Source organism: Mus musculus, chromosome 2 (assembly GCF_000001635.26).
Source record: "Mus musculus strain C57BL/6J chromosome 2, GRCm38.p6 C57BL/6J".
Classification (NCBI taxonomy): Eukaryota; Metazoa; Chordata; class Mammalia; order Rodentia; family Muridae; genus Mus; species Mus musculus.
This window is the reverse complement of record NC_000068.7, coordinates 24946266-24961086: the sequence shown is the minus strand read 5'-3', so window position 1 is coordinate 24961086 and position 14821 is coordinate 24946266. Positions and strand designations below refer to the sequence as shown.

Below are 14821 nucleotides of genomic sequence, written 5' to 3'. Positions count from 1 at the left end.
TGAGGGGACGACAGGATCAAGTGCTACACTGGTCATTCAGATACAAGCAAGTATCACTACAAGTTTGTAGTCTAAATGGTTCATCCCAAGAAACTTGACCCTTTACAACAACCGTTCTGGCCTCTTAAAAGTAGTTTATCCAAGTGGAGACATTGAAGGCATGAGTCAGCTGCTGCCTGTAGCAATACTTTACAATATATACATATCTCTCCCCTTCCCAATGATCAGATTGATGTTCAACATGGGGTCTGAGTAGGGATCCCAACTAAAAAGCCATAACCTTCAGAACTGAAAGGAGGAAGTTTCTTGATGCAGGTCTATCATAGCAACACTCCAAGCTTAAACACTCAAGGAATGGTGCCATCTTGAGTTTCAGCTGTCTTCCCTTCTAAGCCACTGTGTAGCATAAATGCAAAAACAGCCATAGAAGCTGAACTTACAAGTCTAAGGCTACCAAAGGGCTGTGCTGAGCCAGACAGCGTTTAACTCACAGAAAATCAAGACTGTGATAGATATGCTGCAATAGGGAAAGGTTTAACAGGCACCTGCAGACCAACCAGGCCAGAGAGCTGCCGAGGTCAGCAGTCAGGTAGAAAGCTTGAACAAGAGAGGCCATACCCTGAGATAGGTAAGATTCCAGCCATGGTGAATTCACTTCTGCAGTGATCAAGATGCCAAATGAAAAACAGCCCTCAGACATGTGAATCCCCCAAAGAACAGTTATCCTGAGAACCACAGCTCAGCAGTGAATGAAGCCTCATTTTGGCTGTCTATCACACTATCTATTCCAACCCACAATTGGGACAGGGGCAGCAGCTTACTACTGGCTCCAAGGGTCTCTGTGCTTGAACGTGTGCTTGAAATTTACCAACATAGGGATATATAGTACTTTGCTGGCTAGTTTTATGTGAACTTAATACAAACAAGTCATTTTGAGAGGACAATTATGAAAATGGCCCTACTACTCTGTCCTGATTTTTCATAAGTATTGATTTGGGAGAGCCTAGCTCACTTTGGGCAATGCTACCCCTGGGCTGGCAATCCTGGGCACTACAAGAAGTTAGGCTGAGCAAGATATGAAGAGCAAACAGTAAGCAGTCCTCCATGGCCTCTGCATCAGCTCTAGTCCTGACTTCCTTCAGAGGACTGCGATGTGAAACAGTAAGCTGAAATAATCCCTCCTTCCCAAGTTGCTTTTGCTCATGCTTTATCACAGCAATAGAAACTAAGACAAGTAGCCAACCTACTGGAACACTCCAGAACACCTATTACCAGAGAGAACAGAGCCTCCTTTGCACACCTTGCTAACACTCTCTGCTCCTCACAGGCCAACCTGGAATAATGGCAGGTCTTTCCAGTCCATTCATTAAAACCAGTTTCATTATAATTAGTTCCTTTCAAAAATTGTTGAACCAGGCATGTCAGGAGGCAGAGGCAGGTGGATCTGTGAGTTCGAGGCTAGCCTGGTTTACATATGAAGTTCCAGGAGAGACCCTATCTCAGAAAAAAAGAAATAGGCTGAACAACAGGGGTTTGAGGAGCAGAGACTGGCCACGAGGATGATTCTACCCCTTTACTCTGCCTGTTTAGACATGACTCTGTGCAAGCCTCTCAGTGGGAACCCCCCCACCCCCCACTGTCCAAGAGAGAAGCTTGACTACACGACAGTCTCTAGCTGAGTGGTGACTGTTTACCATTTGAGGAATACAACAAATGATTCTATTTGAAGTTGCTAACCCTCCCCTTGCCTCCCCCCCAAAAAAACTGTACATGAGTTTACAAACATATTAACATATAAATAATGAGAAAGGTCCTAGGGAGCCTCCCTGTTGTCTCTGCTGGAGGTGAAAACTGGAGGGGCACTGTCCCCACAGGCTGCTTGTTGCTGTGAGGTCTTATGGCAGCTGCTCTGGATCCATTGCTGGCTTCTTTGGCACCTCCAGGTTCAACTGACAGTCTGTCTTCCGCTGTGCTCATGAGGAGCTGGAAACTTTGAACCTGCAGCAGTGGCAGCTCTTCAGCCCGTCATCGCTCTGGCTCAAGCTCATGCTGGAAGGGACGCTTCCTCTCCCGACAGTGCTTCTTGTGGGCAGGCCAGTCCTTCTGCTGGCACTGAGAGCCACAGTATCGAGCCACCTGGCAACGCCCACAGATGTTGAACTCTCGAAGCTGAAAGAGTACACAGTGGCTTCAATATTACACTAATGAAATGTATGAAAACTACTATCTCAGTATCTGGAAGAACCTGATAAAACCCTATGTAGGAATGAAGTTCAGTGTATGGTCTACATGCAAGGCCCTGGATTAAAGCCCCAGCACTTGTTCTCCCTAAGAAAAGCCAGACATGGTCATTCCGGTCATCCCTGCACAAGGATTGTGATGACTGTGGTGATATCTGACTCAGTCTAATCTATATATATATATATAGTGAGTTCCAGCGCAGGCTGGTTTACAGATTTAAGATCTTGTCTCAAGTCAAGCAGTGGTGGCGCACGCCTTTTATCCCAGCACTTGGGAGGCAGAGGCAGGCAGATTTCTGAGGTCGAGGCCAGCCTGGTCTACAGAGTGAGTTCTAGGACAGCCAGGGCTACACAGAGAAACCTTGTCTCAGAAAACCAAAAAAAAAAAAAAAAAAAAAAAAAAAATCTAGTCTCAAAAGTCACACACACAAACATAAAAACTATACAGGTTCTGTGGCTGAAGGGATTAAATACTGTCTGGATGGAACAACAGAAAAGGAGGAGCCAGCCACCTTAGTGACTCACCCAATGCTACCTAGGAGTCTACAGGGACAAGCTATCATATCACATCCAGACTGCTGGGCAGAGGTGTTCAGGTGTACACCAAGGGCTCAGTGTAGCATACTATACCTGCTTTTCAATCACCGTACAAGGAGGATAATGACACTCATAGTAGGTACAGGAATTTTCTTCTTCTTCCACCACATCCCCATTGGCATTATAGTACCGGGTCACATTCAAGACAGGGAATTGTTCTTCTATAGGGTCTGTGGGAAGCTGCTGGATTGCAAGCCAGTATAAGCTTTGCTCCCTGAAAGAAAGCAGAGGCCTCAGTGCACGCTGGCCTGACTAGGTCAGCACAAGGAGAGAGGACATGACCCCAGGACAAGTAAGTTCCGCCCAGTTTTGAGAACTTGTGTTTTGATTGCCCATCACCACTGCATGTACTCCATATTAAAAATGTTAAATCCTAGGGGGTAGAGTTAAGCAGGATTGAGGTGCAGGATGTGAAACAAACACAGAATTAAGTTGTTTTTTTTTAAAAAAAATCAAAAAAACAAAAACCAAAACTTTTTAGAAGCCTAGTCAGGTGTGGTAGCGCACATACCTTTGATCCCAGCACTGGGGAGGCAAAGGCAGGTAGATCTTTTTGAGTTCAAGGCCAGCCTGGTCAACACTGTTCCAGAACAGCCAGAGCTACATAATGCCTCCCCTCCCCCAACAACTCCCAACATTTTTTTAATCCTATCTTCCAGTAAAGAACATAGATAGTGCCGAGCATGGTGGCTCACGCCTTTAACCCCAGCACTCGGGAGGCAGAGGCAGGAGGATTTGAGTTCGGGGCCAGCCTGGTCTACAGAGTGAATTCCAGGACAGCCAGGGCTACACAGAGAAATCCTGTCTCAGAAAAACAACAACAACAACAACAACAACAACAACAAAACCATAGCATCATGGCATCAAGTTTGGTAAGCTTGGCTACCAGATGCTGCCAGTAAGACTTCAATCTGCCCTTTACCCTAAGAAGTACTAAGTACTAACTACTCCTGTTAGCCTACTACTTCCCCTTTGAGGTTACAGCTATCCTGCCTTTCTGAAATCCCTCCTAAACAAATGAGTCAGTCAGAAGTAACTGAATGTTTTAGTTGGTTTTACTTTTCTGTCTTTTTTGTTTTGTTTTTCGAGACAGGGTTTCTCTGTATAGCCCTGGCTGTCCTGGAACTCACTGTAGACCAGGCTGGCCTCAAACTCAGAAATCCACCTGCCTCTGCCTCTTAAGTGCTAGGATTAAAGGCGTGCGCCAACACCGCCCGGCTGGTTTATTTTTCAAAACAGAGTTTTTCTGTGTAGTCCTGGCTGTCTTGAAACTTATTCTGTAGACCAGGCTGCCTGAGATCCATCTGCCTCTACATCTAAGAATGCTGGGATCAAAGGCATGTGCCAAAACAACTGGCTGAAGCAACTGAATGCTGTAACAAGTCTGAGACTCATGCTAAGTGAAGAAGTGCCTGTCACCCGCAGTCTAAAGGAAAAATACAGCCAGACTGCGGTATCTTAACACTTGGTCCCCAGTTCGTAGCACTGGTTCAGGATTAGGAGGTACAGACTAGCTGGAGCTCATCACTATGGGCAGGCTAGCCTAGGGGTACTTAGACTTTGTGCTCTCTGCTTAACTTTTTACTCTAGCTGTCATGCTTCCTGCTTGCTCCATGCTTTCTGGTCATTGCAGATTATTGTCCATCTCAAGCTATATCCTAAATGAACTTTCTTCCTTAAGTTGCTTTCTGCTATGGTGTCTTATCACAACCACAGAAAAATAACTAATAGAGAAATTAGTAACAGAGAGAACACTGCTGTGATTTGGCCAGGTTGTTTTGGGGATTGGAACTTTGGGCTAGAAAAGCCATTTGCTCCAAGCTTAATGGGCTGTTCTGGGGAAAGTGGTGAGGACTGGAGAGAAGGCTCAGTGGTTAAGAGCACTGACTGTTCTTCCAAAGGTCCCGAGTTCATTCCCAGCAACCACATGGTGGCTCACAACCATCTGTATGTAATGGGATCTGATGCCCTCTTTTGGTGTGTCTGAAGACAGCAACAGTGTACTGACACACACACACACATATATATATATAATATAAATAAATAAAACCTTTTTTTTTTTTAAGATGAGCAGTCAGTGCTCTTAACCACTGAGCCATCTCTCCATGCCTGGCTCATAAATAAATTCTTAAAAACAAAATGTTGAAAGAAGCCAGGTGGTGGTGGCACACACCTTTCCTCCCAGCACTTGGGAGGCAGAAGCAGGTGGACTTCTGAGTTCAAGGCCAGCCTGGTCTACAAAGTGAGTTCCAGGACAGCCAGGGCTACACAGAGAAACTCTGTCTCGAAAAAAAACAAAACAAAACAATACAAAAAAAAAAAAAAAAATCAACTGAGAAATTAACCCCATCGGACTGGCTTGTGTGTATGTCTGTGGAGCATTTTCTGGATTAATATAGGAGGGACCAAATCATTGTGGGCAGTACCACTCTTAAGACAAGTTGGTCTGGATTGTGTAAGAAAGCAAACTGAGCAAGCAATGGAGAGAACACCAATAAACAGTGCTCCCAAGTGGTCTCTGGTTTAGTTCCTGCTTCCAGACTCCTGCTTGAATTTCTGCTCTTAATTCTCTCAACAATAGATTGTGACATTGCTTTTGGTCATGGTATTTTATCATACTAACAGAAACCTAACTAGGACAGCCCTAAACTGACTGCTGGTTGCTCACAGGTGAGCGCAGCAGACTGTGTGGGACTTTGGAGAGGCATAGCTGATTTCTCCACAGGAGCTGCTTAATTGAGCCTTATGAATAACGCACTCTCCCTCACAAGTACTGGCCATCCTCCTCTGACACAAATGCCCACAGTACCAAGCACTTCCCTCCCAACACACACATTCATTATCCCCATCTTCTACTTCCCCTTACATTGGCATACCAGACATGCTCATGGATCCTGGTCCAATCTGGTCCTGCCTCTGCTAGTAAAAGGTATGTACTACTACCTACCTGAAGGGCACAGCCTCCACCAAACTTATCTCTGAAAACTGGCTGAGAAAAGGTCCAACAGGCCACCTGACCAAACACCTCAGCCCTCTACCCCTAGAACTGTAACTGCCCCTTTCTGAATAGGCTTTAACTGTGGTCCTATCATGATCATAAGGTGTGTTCAGGAGACTAAATAGAGCATTCAGCACAGGACCCTACTGAATAGGATGTCTGCCTCACAGGAGGAAGGGCAACATCAGTCTCAGTTTCTCAGCTACACAGCAAGTTGAGGTCAGCCCAAGATATACAAATCTCAAAAGAAAGATGGAAGAAAGGATGGACAGACAGGAGTGGTGAAAACAGAACTGAAGACTCAAAACCTCTGACATCAGGTAGACAACAAAGGAAGGAGATGAGAGGTCTGAGACCCTCCTAGGGCTGCCTTCACATTCTGCCAGAGTAAAGCAGCTTGGCACCTGTCTTCTAAAGACCTGGAGACCAGCACTATCAAGTACAGACACATACTCGCACATCTCCTCCCTACAGTACATGGGGCACTAGCATCACCTGAAGACATTCACTACAAACATCTACCCACTGTCTGTAATGACAACCTTGTCAATACTATTAGTATCCGTTGAGGTGGTAAATGCCAAAGAAGGTTGCTTAAAGACTTAAGAACTAGACGGGCGTGGTGGCGCACACCTTTAATCCCAGCGCTCGAAAGGCAGAGGCAGACGGATTTCTGAGTTTGAGGCCAGCCTGGTCTACAAAGTGAGTACAGCCAGGGCTATACAGAAAAACCCTGTCTCAGGAAAAAAAAAAAAAAAGACTTAAGAACTTGTATACAGGGCTGGCGAGATGGCTCAGTGGTTAAGAGCACCGACTGAGCTGGGCGTGGTGGCGCACGCCTTTAATCCCAGCACTCGGGAGGCAGAGGCAGGTGGATTTCTGAGTTCGAGGCCAGCGTAGTCTACAGAGTGAGTTCCAGGACAGCCAGGGCTATACAGAAAAACCCTGTCTCAAAAAAACCAAACAAGCAAACAAAGAACTTGTATATAGCCAGGCAGTGGTGGTGCATGCTGTTAATCCTAGCACTTGGGAGGCAGAGGCAGGTGGATTTCTGAGTTCAAGGCCAGCGTGGTCTACAGAGTGAGTTCCTGGACAGCCAAGGCTACACAGAGAAACCCTGTCTCGAAAAACCAAAATAAAAAAAAAAAAAAAAAAAAAAAAAAGCTATTTGTACAGATACTTCCAGGCGCCCTCAGGGGACGCCTATGAGCAGAACAATGATACCTGTGTGGCTTGGGACTATGAGGTCAAATTTCCCTAATCATTTCCTGCTGGTCCCTCCAGCACCTCTCCAGGGCTTCCTGAAATTCACTGTGGTGAGTTTGAGGGTTAGTAGGAACATGGCCTCCAGGATAGAAAAGCTTGTACAATGCTGTTTTCAGGACCACAGGGAACTGAGAAGCCAAGAGGTCACATCCCTAAACTACACTGTCCTACTACTTCCTCTGCTCAGGGAAAGCTATTCACCAAAGGAGACCCACCCTGTCTCAGTGTGGTCCTGGGGCATGGTCTCATTCCATCACATCAGCTAAAATATTCTTAGAGTCAATTACTACAAGGTCAATCCCAAAAATTAATCATAAAAATCCTTCTGGCTAAGCATGGAGGTATATATGCATCTTTAATCCTAGCACAGGGGAGGCAGGAGGAGGACTGCTGATTTCAAAGTCTGGTATTCATAGCAAGTCCTAAACAGCAAGGGCTACCTACATAAATGAAAGATTCTTCCCTTTCCCATGAAGAAGAATTCTCACACATGGCCAGTGGTGGGTTGGGTATCAAGGTACCGAAGCACTCATAGTAAAAGCACAAAACAGGAACACAGAAACATGGGACAGCCCTTCAAGTATCAGGTGCTGACCAGAGAAGACCCACCTTTGTTTGCTGGAGGTCTCTTCAGCTTTGGGTCGCCAGCCCCATGGTACCAGCTGCAGGTTGTCCAGGCGATTGTCCACAGTCACAGCATTGAGATGTACCACCTGAAACCCGGGAGCCACACCTCCCCTGTGTCGTTCCCTAGGGAAAGACATTTTTCTTGAGGGTGAGGCCTCAAGCACCTCTATTCAAGCATCAATACCCAGCCACACAGGAATACCAGTTATCTGGTCAGAACTGGGCCCATATTCTGAAGTGGCATACCAGGAGGAAGCCAAGCACATCATCATGGCCCACACAGACAGGGAACTTGCCTCAGAGGACAATAGAGAGAACCCTCAAACCAACAAAATTATCTAGAGTTAAGTTTCCCATTTGGATACCAACATTTCAAACCACCTTACCCATCTATGATCAATGACCCCGTTTCTAAGGATGTAACCTATGACTCACCAGAAGGATCCATGGGTCTCATCTCATCAAAATCCCACTAGTTGTTTAAAGTGATATGTACATTAGTCACTCCTTTGGGTTAGTGGCAAAGCTCACAAACTCCCAGACTTAAAGAAGATAACGTTAGTCTGACTACTTTGGGTAGAAAGCTCTCTAGCTTTTGGGCATACTATGCTTATCACAGCTCACATGGGGCTTAGGTGGAGAGACTTATCAGTTACAAATACTTACCACAGCAGCTCATGTAGAAGCCTGCCAGAGCCCCTTCCTCGGTTTTTGTCAAAGGCATATGCAAATATCTTAGCACCATTTCCATCAGCATCTACTTCCATTCGAGCCTGAGAAGAAGCACAGAGCAGAGTGCATCTGTTGGAAAGCCTTTAACTCTCAGCATATTTCAAATCCAGCTCAGAAAAATGCCAGAAGTACAGATGATATCCTGCTCCTAGGACCCCAAAAGTACAGGGGTCACATCCTGATCAACAACTTGCAAAATACTGTGCACACCAACTAAATTTTCCTACCCTTAAAAAAGTCCAGAACGGACGACGGGGAGCTCAGCAGTTAAGACAACTAGCTGCTCTTTCAGAGGACCCTGGGCTTGATTCCCTACAGCCACCTGGTGGCTCACAACCATGTGATTCATGCACGGATATTCAGGTAAACATTAATACACATAAATAAACCCATGGGAAAATAATAATTGAGGGGGAAAATGCCCATGTTGGCTGTGATGCTCCACATCTGTAATCTTAGCACTCAGGTAATGGAGACAGGGAGATTTAAATATTCACAGCTGGCTTGGGGGAGCAAAACCTTGCCCCCACGCCCCACCAGGCCACCATCCAGAGATGGTAGGTAGTTCTTTACCAAGAACAATGAGGGCAGGATGGCCTCCATGGTTATAGTGCAAAGGCGAGAGGATAGCTACACCCAAGTGTGCTCATTTGATTTAACAGACACACAATCATCAACACAGCAAAGCAGTGTGCTTTCAAAGACTAGCAATCAGGGTGAAGAAGGTCACAACGGACTCTACCAGCCAGCAATGTCCAGGTTGTCACAACCTGCTCTGGAGCTAAAGATCATAAATATCAGTGGGAGGGCTGGTGAGATGGCTCAGTGGTTAAGAGTGCCGACTGCTCTTCCAAAGGTCCTGAGTTCAAATCCCAGCAACCACATGGTGGCTCACAACCATCTGTAATGAAATCTGACTCCCTCTTCTGGAGTGTCTGAAGACAGCTAAAGTGTACTTACATATGAATAAATAAATAAATATTTAAAAAAAAATAAAAAATAAAATAAATATCAGTGGGTATCTTCTTGTTCTCCCAGAACAAGGGAGGAAACTCATTTCTTATTCTTCCTGGGCAACAAACAGCAATGCTTACCTCAAAGGAGTAGCTCTCCACCAGTGGTATGTCTTGCTCATCGATCAGTGTGTATTTGGTCTGAAAAGAAATCATGTTTCAAAAATTACATATGAGATTCACCTATGAAACAATAACATCAGGAATCTATAATACTGTCCAATAAGAAAGAAAGGAGCCACATGTTAAGTGGGGCCTTGCTCAGGCTCATTTGGCACAGCCTACATCAAAGTGCAGTCCAAGCTGGGCATGGTGGCATCTTTAATCCTAACACTCAAAGGTAGTGGCAGACAGAACTCTGTGAGTTCCCGAACAGCCAGGACCACATAGTAAGATCCTGCCTCAAAAAAAGAAAGAAACGCCAGGCAGTGGTAGCGCACACCTTTAATCCCAGCTCTCGGAGGCAGAGGCAGGCAGATTTCTGAGTTCGAGGCCAGCCTGGTCTACAGAAGTGAGTTCCAGGACAGCCTGGGCTACAGAGAAACCCTGTCTCGAACCCCCCCCCCAAAAGGAAAAATAGTAAAAAGAAAGTAGATCCAGTATATTAAAGCAAAACATGACCACATGTACCAGCGTGGGTAATTAGGCTTCAGAGCCCATCTACACCTGATAGACCCTGACAAGTGGTATCCAGAAACTCGGTCAAACACAAGTCTAGTGGAATGGAGGAAGGGAATGGGATTAAGATAGATCATCCAGGTTCCAGGTGAGATGTTTGTTCAATAGGCTGGATATATTGCACGTGCTCACTGGATAGTCCTTCACCTGATTTCAAATACTCCTAATAAAAGCTTTAATGGCCCAAGGCTCCTGCAAATAATTTCTAAGTCATAAGCCTCCCATCCCTCTCTAGTTAGAAATAGAAAGTTCCAGAAGTCCTTTCCTAAGCTCAAGACAGGTTGCTTTTACTTTCCTGGAAGCTCTTCTAAGATCTCAGTTACCTGCCTCTACTTTCTGTCTGTTCCTCTCTCCCACTAGTAGCCGCCGCCACTGGTGGAACAGACTTAAGGTCCACAGTTCCTGAACAGCACCAAGAAGCCCAGCTTCATGAGGTGGGTGGTGGCCCAGGCGAGGAGTACCTGAGAGTCTTGGAGCCTACCAAGATCAGGACCCTGGCTCCTCGTCTGTGCTCTAGGGAAGCCTGCGACTCGAGTGACCGAACGTGGCCAACGTTAAAACGCTCCGCCAAAGGGGACTGCGGACCGGCCGCTCCGCTCGCCTCAGAGCTTCGGGCCGAGAGCGTCACGGCGGGAGGCCGCCGCGTTTAAACCGCAGGTGCAGCCCGGCCGCCGGAGCCGCGGCAGGTGCCCAGGGAGGCACAGGATGAACCCCAAGGAACTGTTCCGCGCCAGCCAGTCCCACACGAGTCCTGAGGCCGAGGGGCGCGCCCCCGGCCGCGGGGAAGATTCCCGCGAGGAAGGCGGCGCCGGACCAAGCAGGCCCGCGCAGCTGCTCGCCCTAGTGCCCCAGCCCGTGCAGGCCTCGCCGCCGCTCCACACCGCTCACCTTCCCGGCCACCCGGCCGAGCCGCACGATGCCCAATTTAAAGTCGGTCATGGCCAGGCCTGCGCTCTCGGCAGGCGGAGCCGCTCCCTCGGGAGGCTCCGGACCGGACCGGGCCGTAGCGAGGCCGCGGCACTCCGGGTCGGGCCGGTGCCGGAGTCAGGCCGGGCGGGCCGCGGGCGGACGAGGCTGGGCCGGGCTCGGGCCACCGCCGCCGCCTCGCGCCCGCCGGACCTGCCACGCGCCGCCGCCACCACCGTGCGCACCCCAGCGAGCGAAGCAGAGGGCGGGGCACGACCGGGACACACCCCCCACCGGCGGGGGCCGACCAATCGCGAGACGCGCCCTTCGCCGGTCGTGGCGCGCCGCGGCCAAGTGACCAATGGGACTAGGAAACAGACGCAGGCGCAGTGAAAAAGAACCAAGTGCGGGGGGAGGGGCGAGCCGGGGGCGGCGCCTGCGCGGCGGCCGGCGCAACGTCAATTTCGCGGGAAGCTTTGTGCGCGCTGCAGAGACCGCTGAGGCGCGGGAGTGAGCGCAGTAGGTCGCAGCTTCTTCCTGAGACTAGCTGCTTGCGTTCGCGCCTCTGAGTTGTGTACAGTGTAGAACGTATGTCCTTACCCGGTGGTTACCGGTTAGCAGGATGCTGAGTGAGTGGTCCAGGTCTCCAGAATCAACCTGCGGGGCAGCGACGAGTACCTACAGGGTGTTTCCTGGAACCCATGCACCTTAGGTCTCCTAAGACCTTCCGGAAGAAGCCGGAGACTGGGGTGGATATCGGTCTCTGGAAAAGGGAGACCTGGTAGTCTGGAATCCTGACATAGCTGACAAGGCCTAGAGTTCGAACTCAGGGCTAGGCTCCACCTGCTTCAAGATGATCCCAGGCATCAACGGATCTGCATACGTTTCTACCTCTCATTGTTCCATTTTGAAATTACCAGGAGCAAAGGATTGTCGAGTGAAGCTAGAACTTCTCTCAGCCCTTGGTGCATAATATTATCCCCAGGTGCTTTGCTGCTCAAACGCACCTGTTCCATTACCCGCTTCAGATTTGTGATGATTAAGAGAAAGCTTTTTAGTAAGAGGTGGAATGCTTAGGATGATGCAAAGTGCGTTCCCTGGTGATAAAACCATTTGTCTTATTGCATATTCCTCTAAAACATTAATTCAACACATCCCCATGACTTGAAGAGAGACCTGTTAGATCAAAGAGATCCCCCTTGTAGAGGGAATCAACCACACCTCATGCCCTATTGTATACATTTCTTAAGCTGATATGAATGAGTATGAGGTAGCCACAAGGTAGGGTTAGATTAGATTCTAAATTATGGCTTTACAAACTATTTAGCCTTCACTAATCTGCCAAACTCAAAAATAGCTACACCCTGAGCTCAGAAGCTATTCCCTTTAAGGGAAGAAGACATAATAGATACAAATAGACTTTTCTTTAATTCTTCAGTTACTACTAGATCACTACCATATTTCAGCTTCCCTCACTATTATTTTTTAGGTTATGGGTATTAGTGTTTGGCCTGCATGTATGAATGTGTATCCTGGGTGCAGTGCCTGTGGAGGCCAAAAGAAGCTGTCAAGTCGCCTGGAACAAGAGTTAACGATTGTGAGCCTCCATGTGGGTGCTGAGAACTGGCTCCAGGAGCAAATGCTCTTAACCATTGAGTCAACTGTCCACTCTGTAGCTGGCATCGTTAAAGGATCTGATCACCCACAGTCTGTTTTAGTGAGTCTTTCCACCCAATCTTCATCAGTGAGATCACCAGCCGGAAACCAGGCATGGTATTGCGTGCTTTTAATCCCAGCACTGGGGAGTCGGAGTCTGCTGGTGGGTCTTTGTGAGTTCCAGGACAGCCAGAGCTACATGGATCTGTTGCAGGTGAGACGGGAAAGCAAAAATATCTAAGACTGGATAATTTCATTTTTGTTGTTGTTTTGTTTTTCGAAGGGGTGGCACTTCGAGTCCATGTCTCTTCCCCACCTCCTACCCCTACTCCTCAACCCCAGCACTTGGGAGGCAAAGGCAGGCCGATCTCTGAGTTTAAGGCCACCCTGGTCTAAGGAATGAGTTCCAGGACAGCCAGGGCTATACAGAGAAACCAACCAAAAATTCTAACCCATTCCTGAGGGAAGAACTCTGATTACCTCATCATCCTTTGGTACTGTTTCATTGGAGATTAAATTTGAACACAATTTTTTTTTTTTTCCGAGACAGGGTTTCTCTGTGTAGCCCTGGCTGTCCTGGAACTCACTCTGTAGACCAGGCTGGCCTTGAACTCAGAAATGCACCTGCCTCTGCCTCCCAAGTGCCACCACTGCCTGGCTGAACACAATTTTTTATACATATTTATTTTGTGAGTGCATGTATCAGACAACGTTTGGGCGTTGGTCCTCCTCTGATGAGAGTTCTGGTGATCAATCTTCGATTGTCAAGTTTGGCAGCAAGCACTCTTAACCATTGAGCCATCTCAAAATAGTCTTCTGTCCTAAATGCTGGGAGATTTATCATGTGTACCAACATACTCAAGTTCTTTTCATTTTTTTATTAGTTATTCATGTGTGTGTGTCTGTGTGTGTGACTGTCCTTGCGTGTGTGTGCATGCACATGTTGCAGTCAGATAACTGTGGATGTTCAGTTCTGTCTGCCATCTTGATTTTCAGAAGTTGAGCTCAGGTCATCAGACTTGACAGCAGGCATATTTACCTGCTGGATCCTGGCACTAGCTTTCTATTTTAAATTATTTTACTATATTTTATATTATGAAATTTTAACTTATTTATTTTTGTGAATGAATAGGAATATATATACACAGACATACACATATATATGCATGCAGTGCCCCAAAGAGGCCTGAGGAAACTATTGGATGCCCTGGAATTGGAGTCACAGATGGTTATGAACTGTCATGTGGGTGCTCAGGTCCTCTGCAGGAACAGCAAGTGTTCTCGACCCTTGAGCCATCTCTTTGTGTGTAGCGCTGGCTGTCTTATAACTCATTCTGTAAACCAGGCTGGCTTCAGATTCACAGAGATCCACCTGTTCTGCCTCCTGAATGCTTCTTAACATGAGTTTTGGAGGACCCGAAACATTGAAAACACAGTGAAGCTTAAAACTGGGTAAGCCCACTGTGGACAAAATGATAAGAGAACTAGGATGAACCTTGGGCATGCTTATATCGAGGGTGAAAAGAACTGGAAAGAGCACAACTCAGCAAGGAGAACTAAGACGTCAGCTAGGAAGGACACCCAGAGAGAGCGGGCAGTGACCAAGAAGCCAGAAAAGGACTGTTCCTGGCAGACCAAGAATGGTAACAACAGGCAGTGAACATAGACTTAGCATCCTGGGATTACTGGCTACCTTCCAATGTTCAGTTTGGGTTGAGGAGTAAGTGTCAGTGTGTTAAGAAGGAATAGAAAGTTAGGGCAGAAGCACATACTGGAAATCTGAAACGTTGAGGCAGGAGTAGGAAGGTTCAAAACCATCTAAACTGTGGTAAATTGTATGGGATCTGAAGCAAGTTCTAAACTAATCTGGGCTATACAATGAGATACCTTTTAAACAAGAAGAGAGGGGTTGGAGCTGGGCAGTGGTGGCGCACGCCTTTAATCCCAGCACTTGGGAGGCAGAGGCAGGCGGATTTCTGAGTTCGAGGCCAGCCTGGTCTACAAAGTGAGTTCCAGGACAGCCAGAGCTACACAGAGAAACCCTGTCTCAGAAAGGGAAAAAAAAAAAAAAAAAAAGGAGAGAGAATTGGAGACAATGAGAAACAGCT

At 47.3% G+C, this 14821-nt stretch overlaps 1 protein-coding gene across 2 annotated transcripts; it reads right to left on the bottom strand.

Moving 5' to 3' along the window:
* Nucleotides 1-216: 216 nt before the first annotated feature.
* On the bottom strand, nt 217-11310 carry Zmynd19 (zinc finger, MYND domain containing 19). 2 transcript variants are annotated; one of them, NM_026021.4, is made up of 6 exons: nt 11040-11310; nt 9555-9614; nt 8395-8501; nt 7711-7851; nt 2871-3051; nt 217-2169 (listed from the first exon to the last, which is right to left on the bottom strand). In NM_026021.4, exons 1-6 carry the CDS (start codon nt 11088-11090, stop codon nt 2026-2028), a joined length of 684 nt encoding a protein of 227 aa, NP_080297.1. In that variant the 5' UTR covers nt 11091-11310; the 3' UTR covers nt 217-2025. The 2 variants fall into 2 exon arrangements, with proteins under 2 accessions (NP_080297.1, NP_671708.1); NM_147179.1 differs by lacking the exon at nt 11040-11310 and adding an exon at nt 10613-10929.
* Between the last annotated feature and the right edge of the window lie 3511 nt (nt 11311-14821).

Excerpts from the sequence above, each read along its gene's own strand:
- Zmynd19 (NM_026021.4), bottom strand. The coding sequence starts at position 11,090 with ATGACCGACTTTAAATTGGGCATCGTGCGGCTCGGCCGGGTGGCCGGG. Across the intron at positions 9,615-11,039 it reads TCGGCCGGGTGGCCGGGAAG|ACCAAATACACACTGATCGA; the intron begins GTGAGCGGTGTG and ends ATTTCTTTTCAG. Across the intron at positions 7,852-8,394 it reads CTTCTACATGAGCTGCTGTG|GGAACGACACAGGGGAGGTG; the intron begins GTAAGTATTTGT and ends GTCTTTCCCTAG.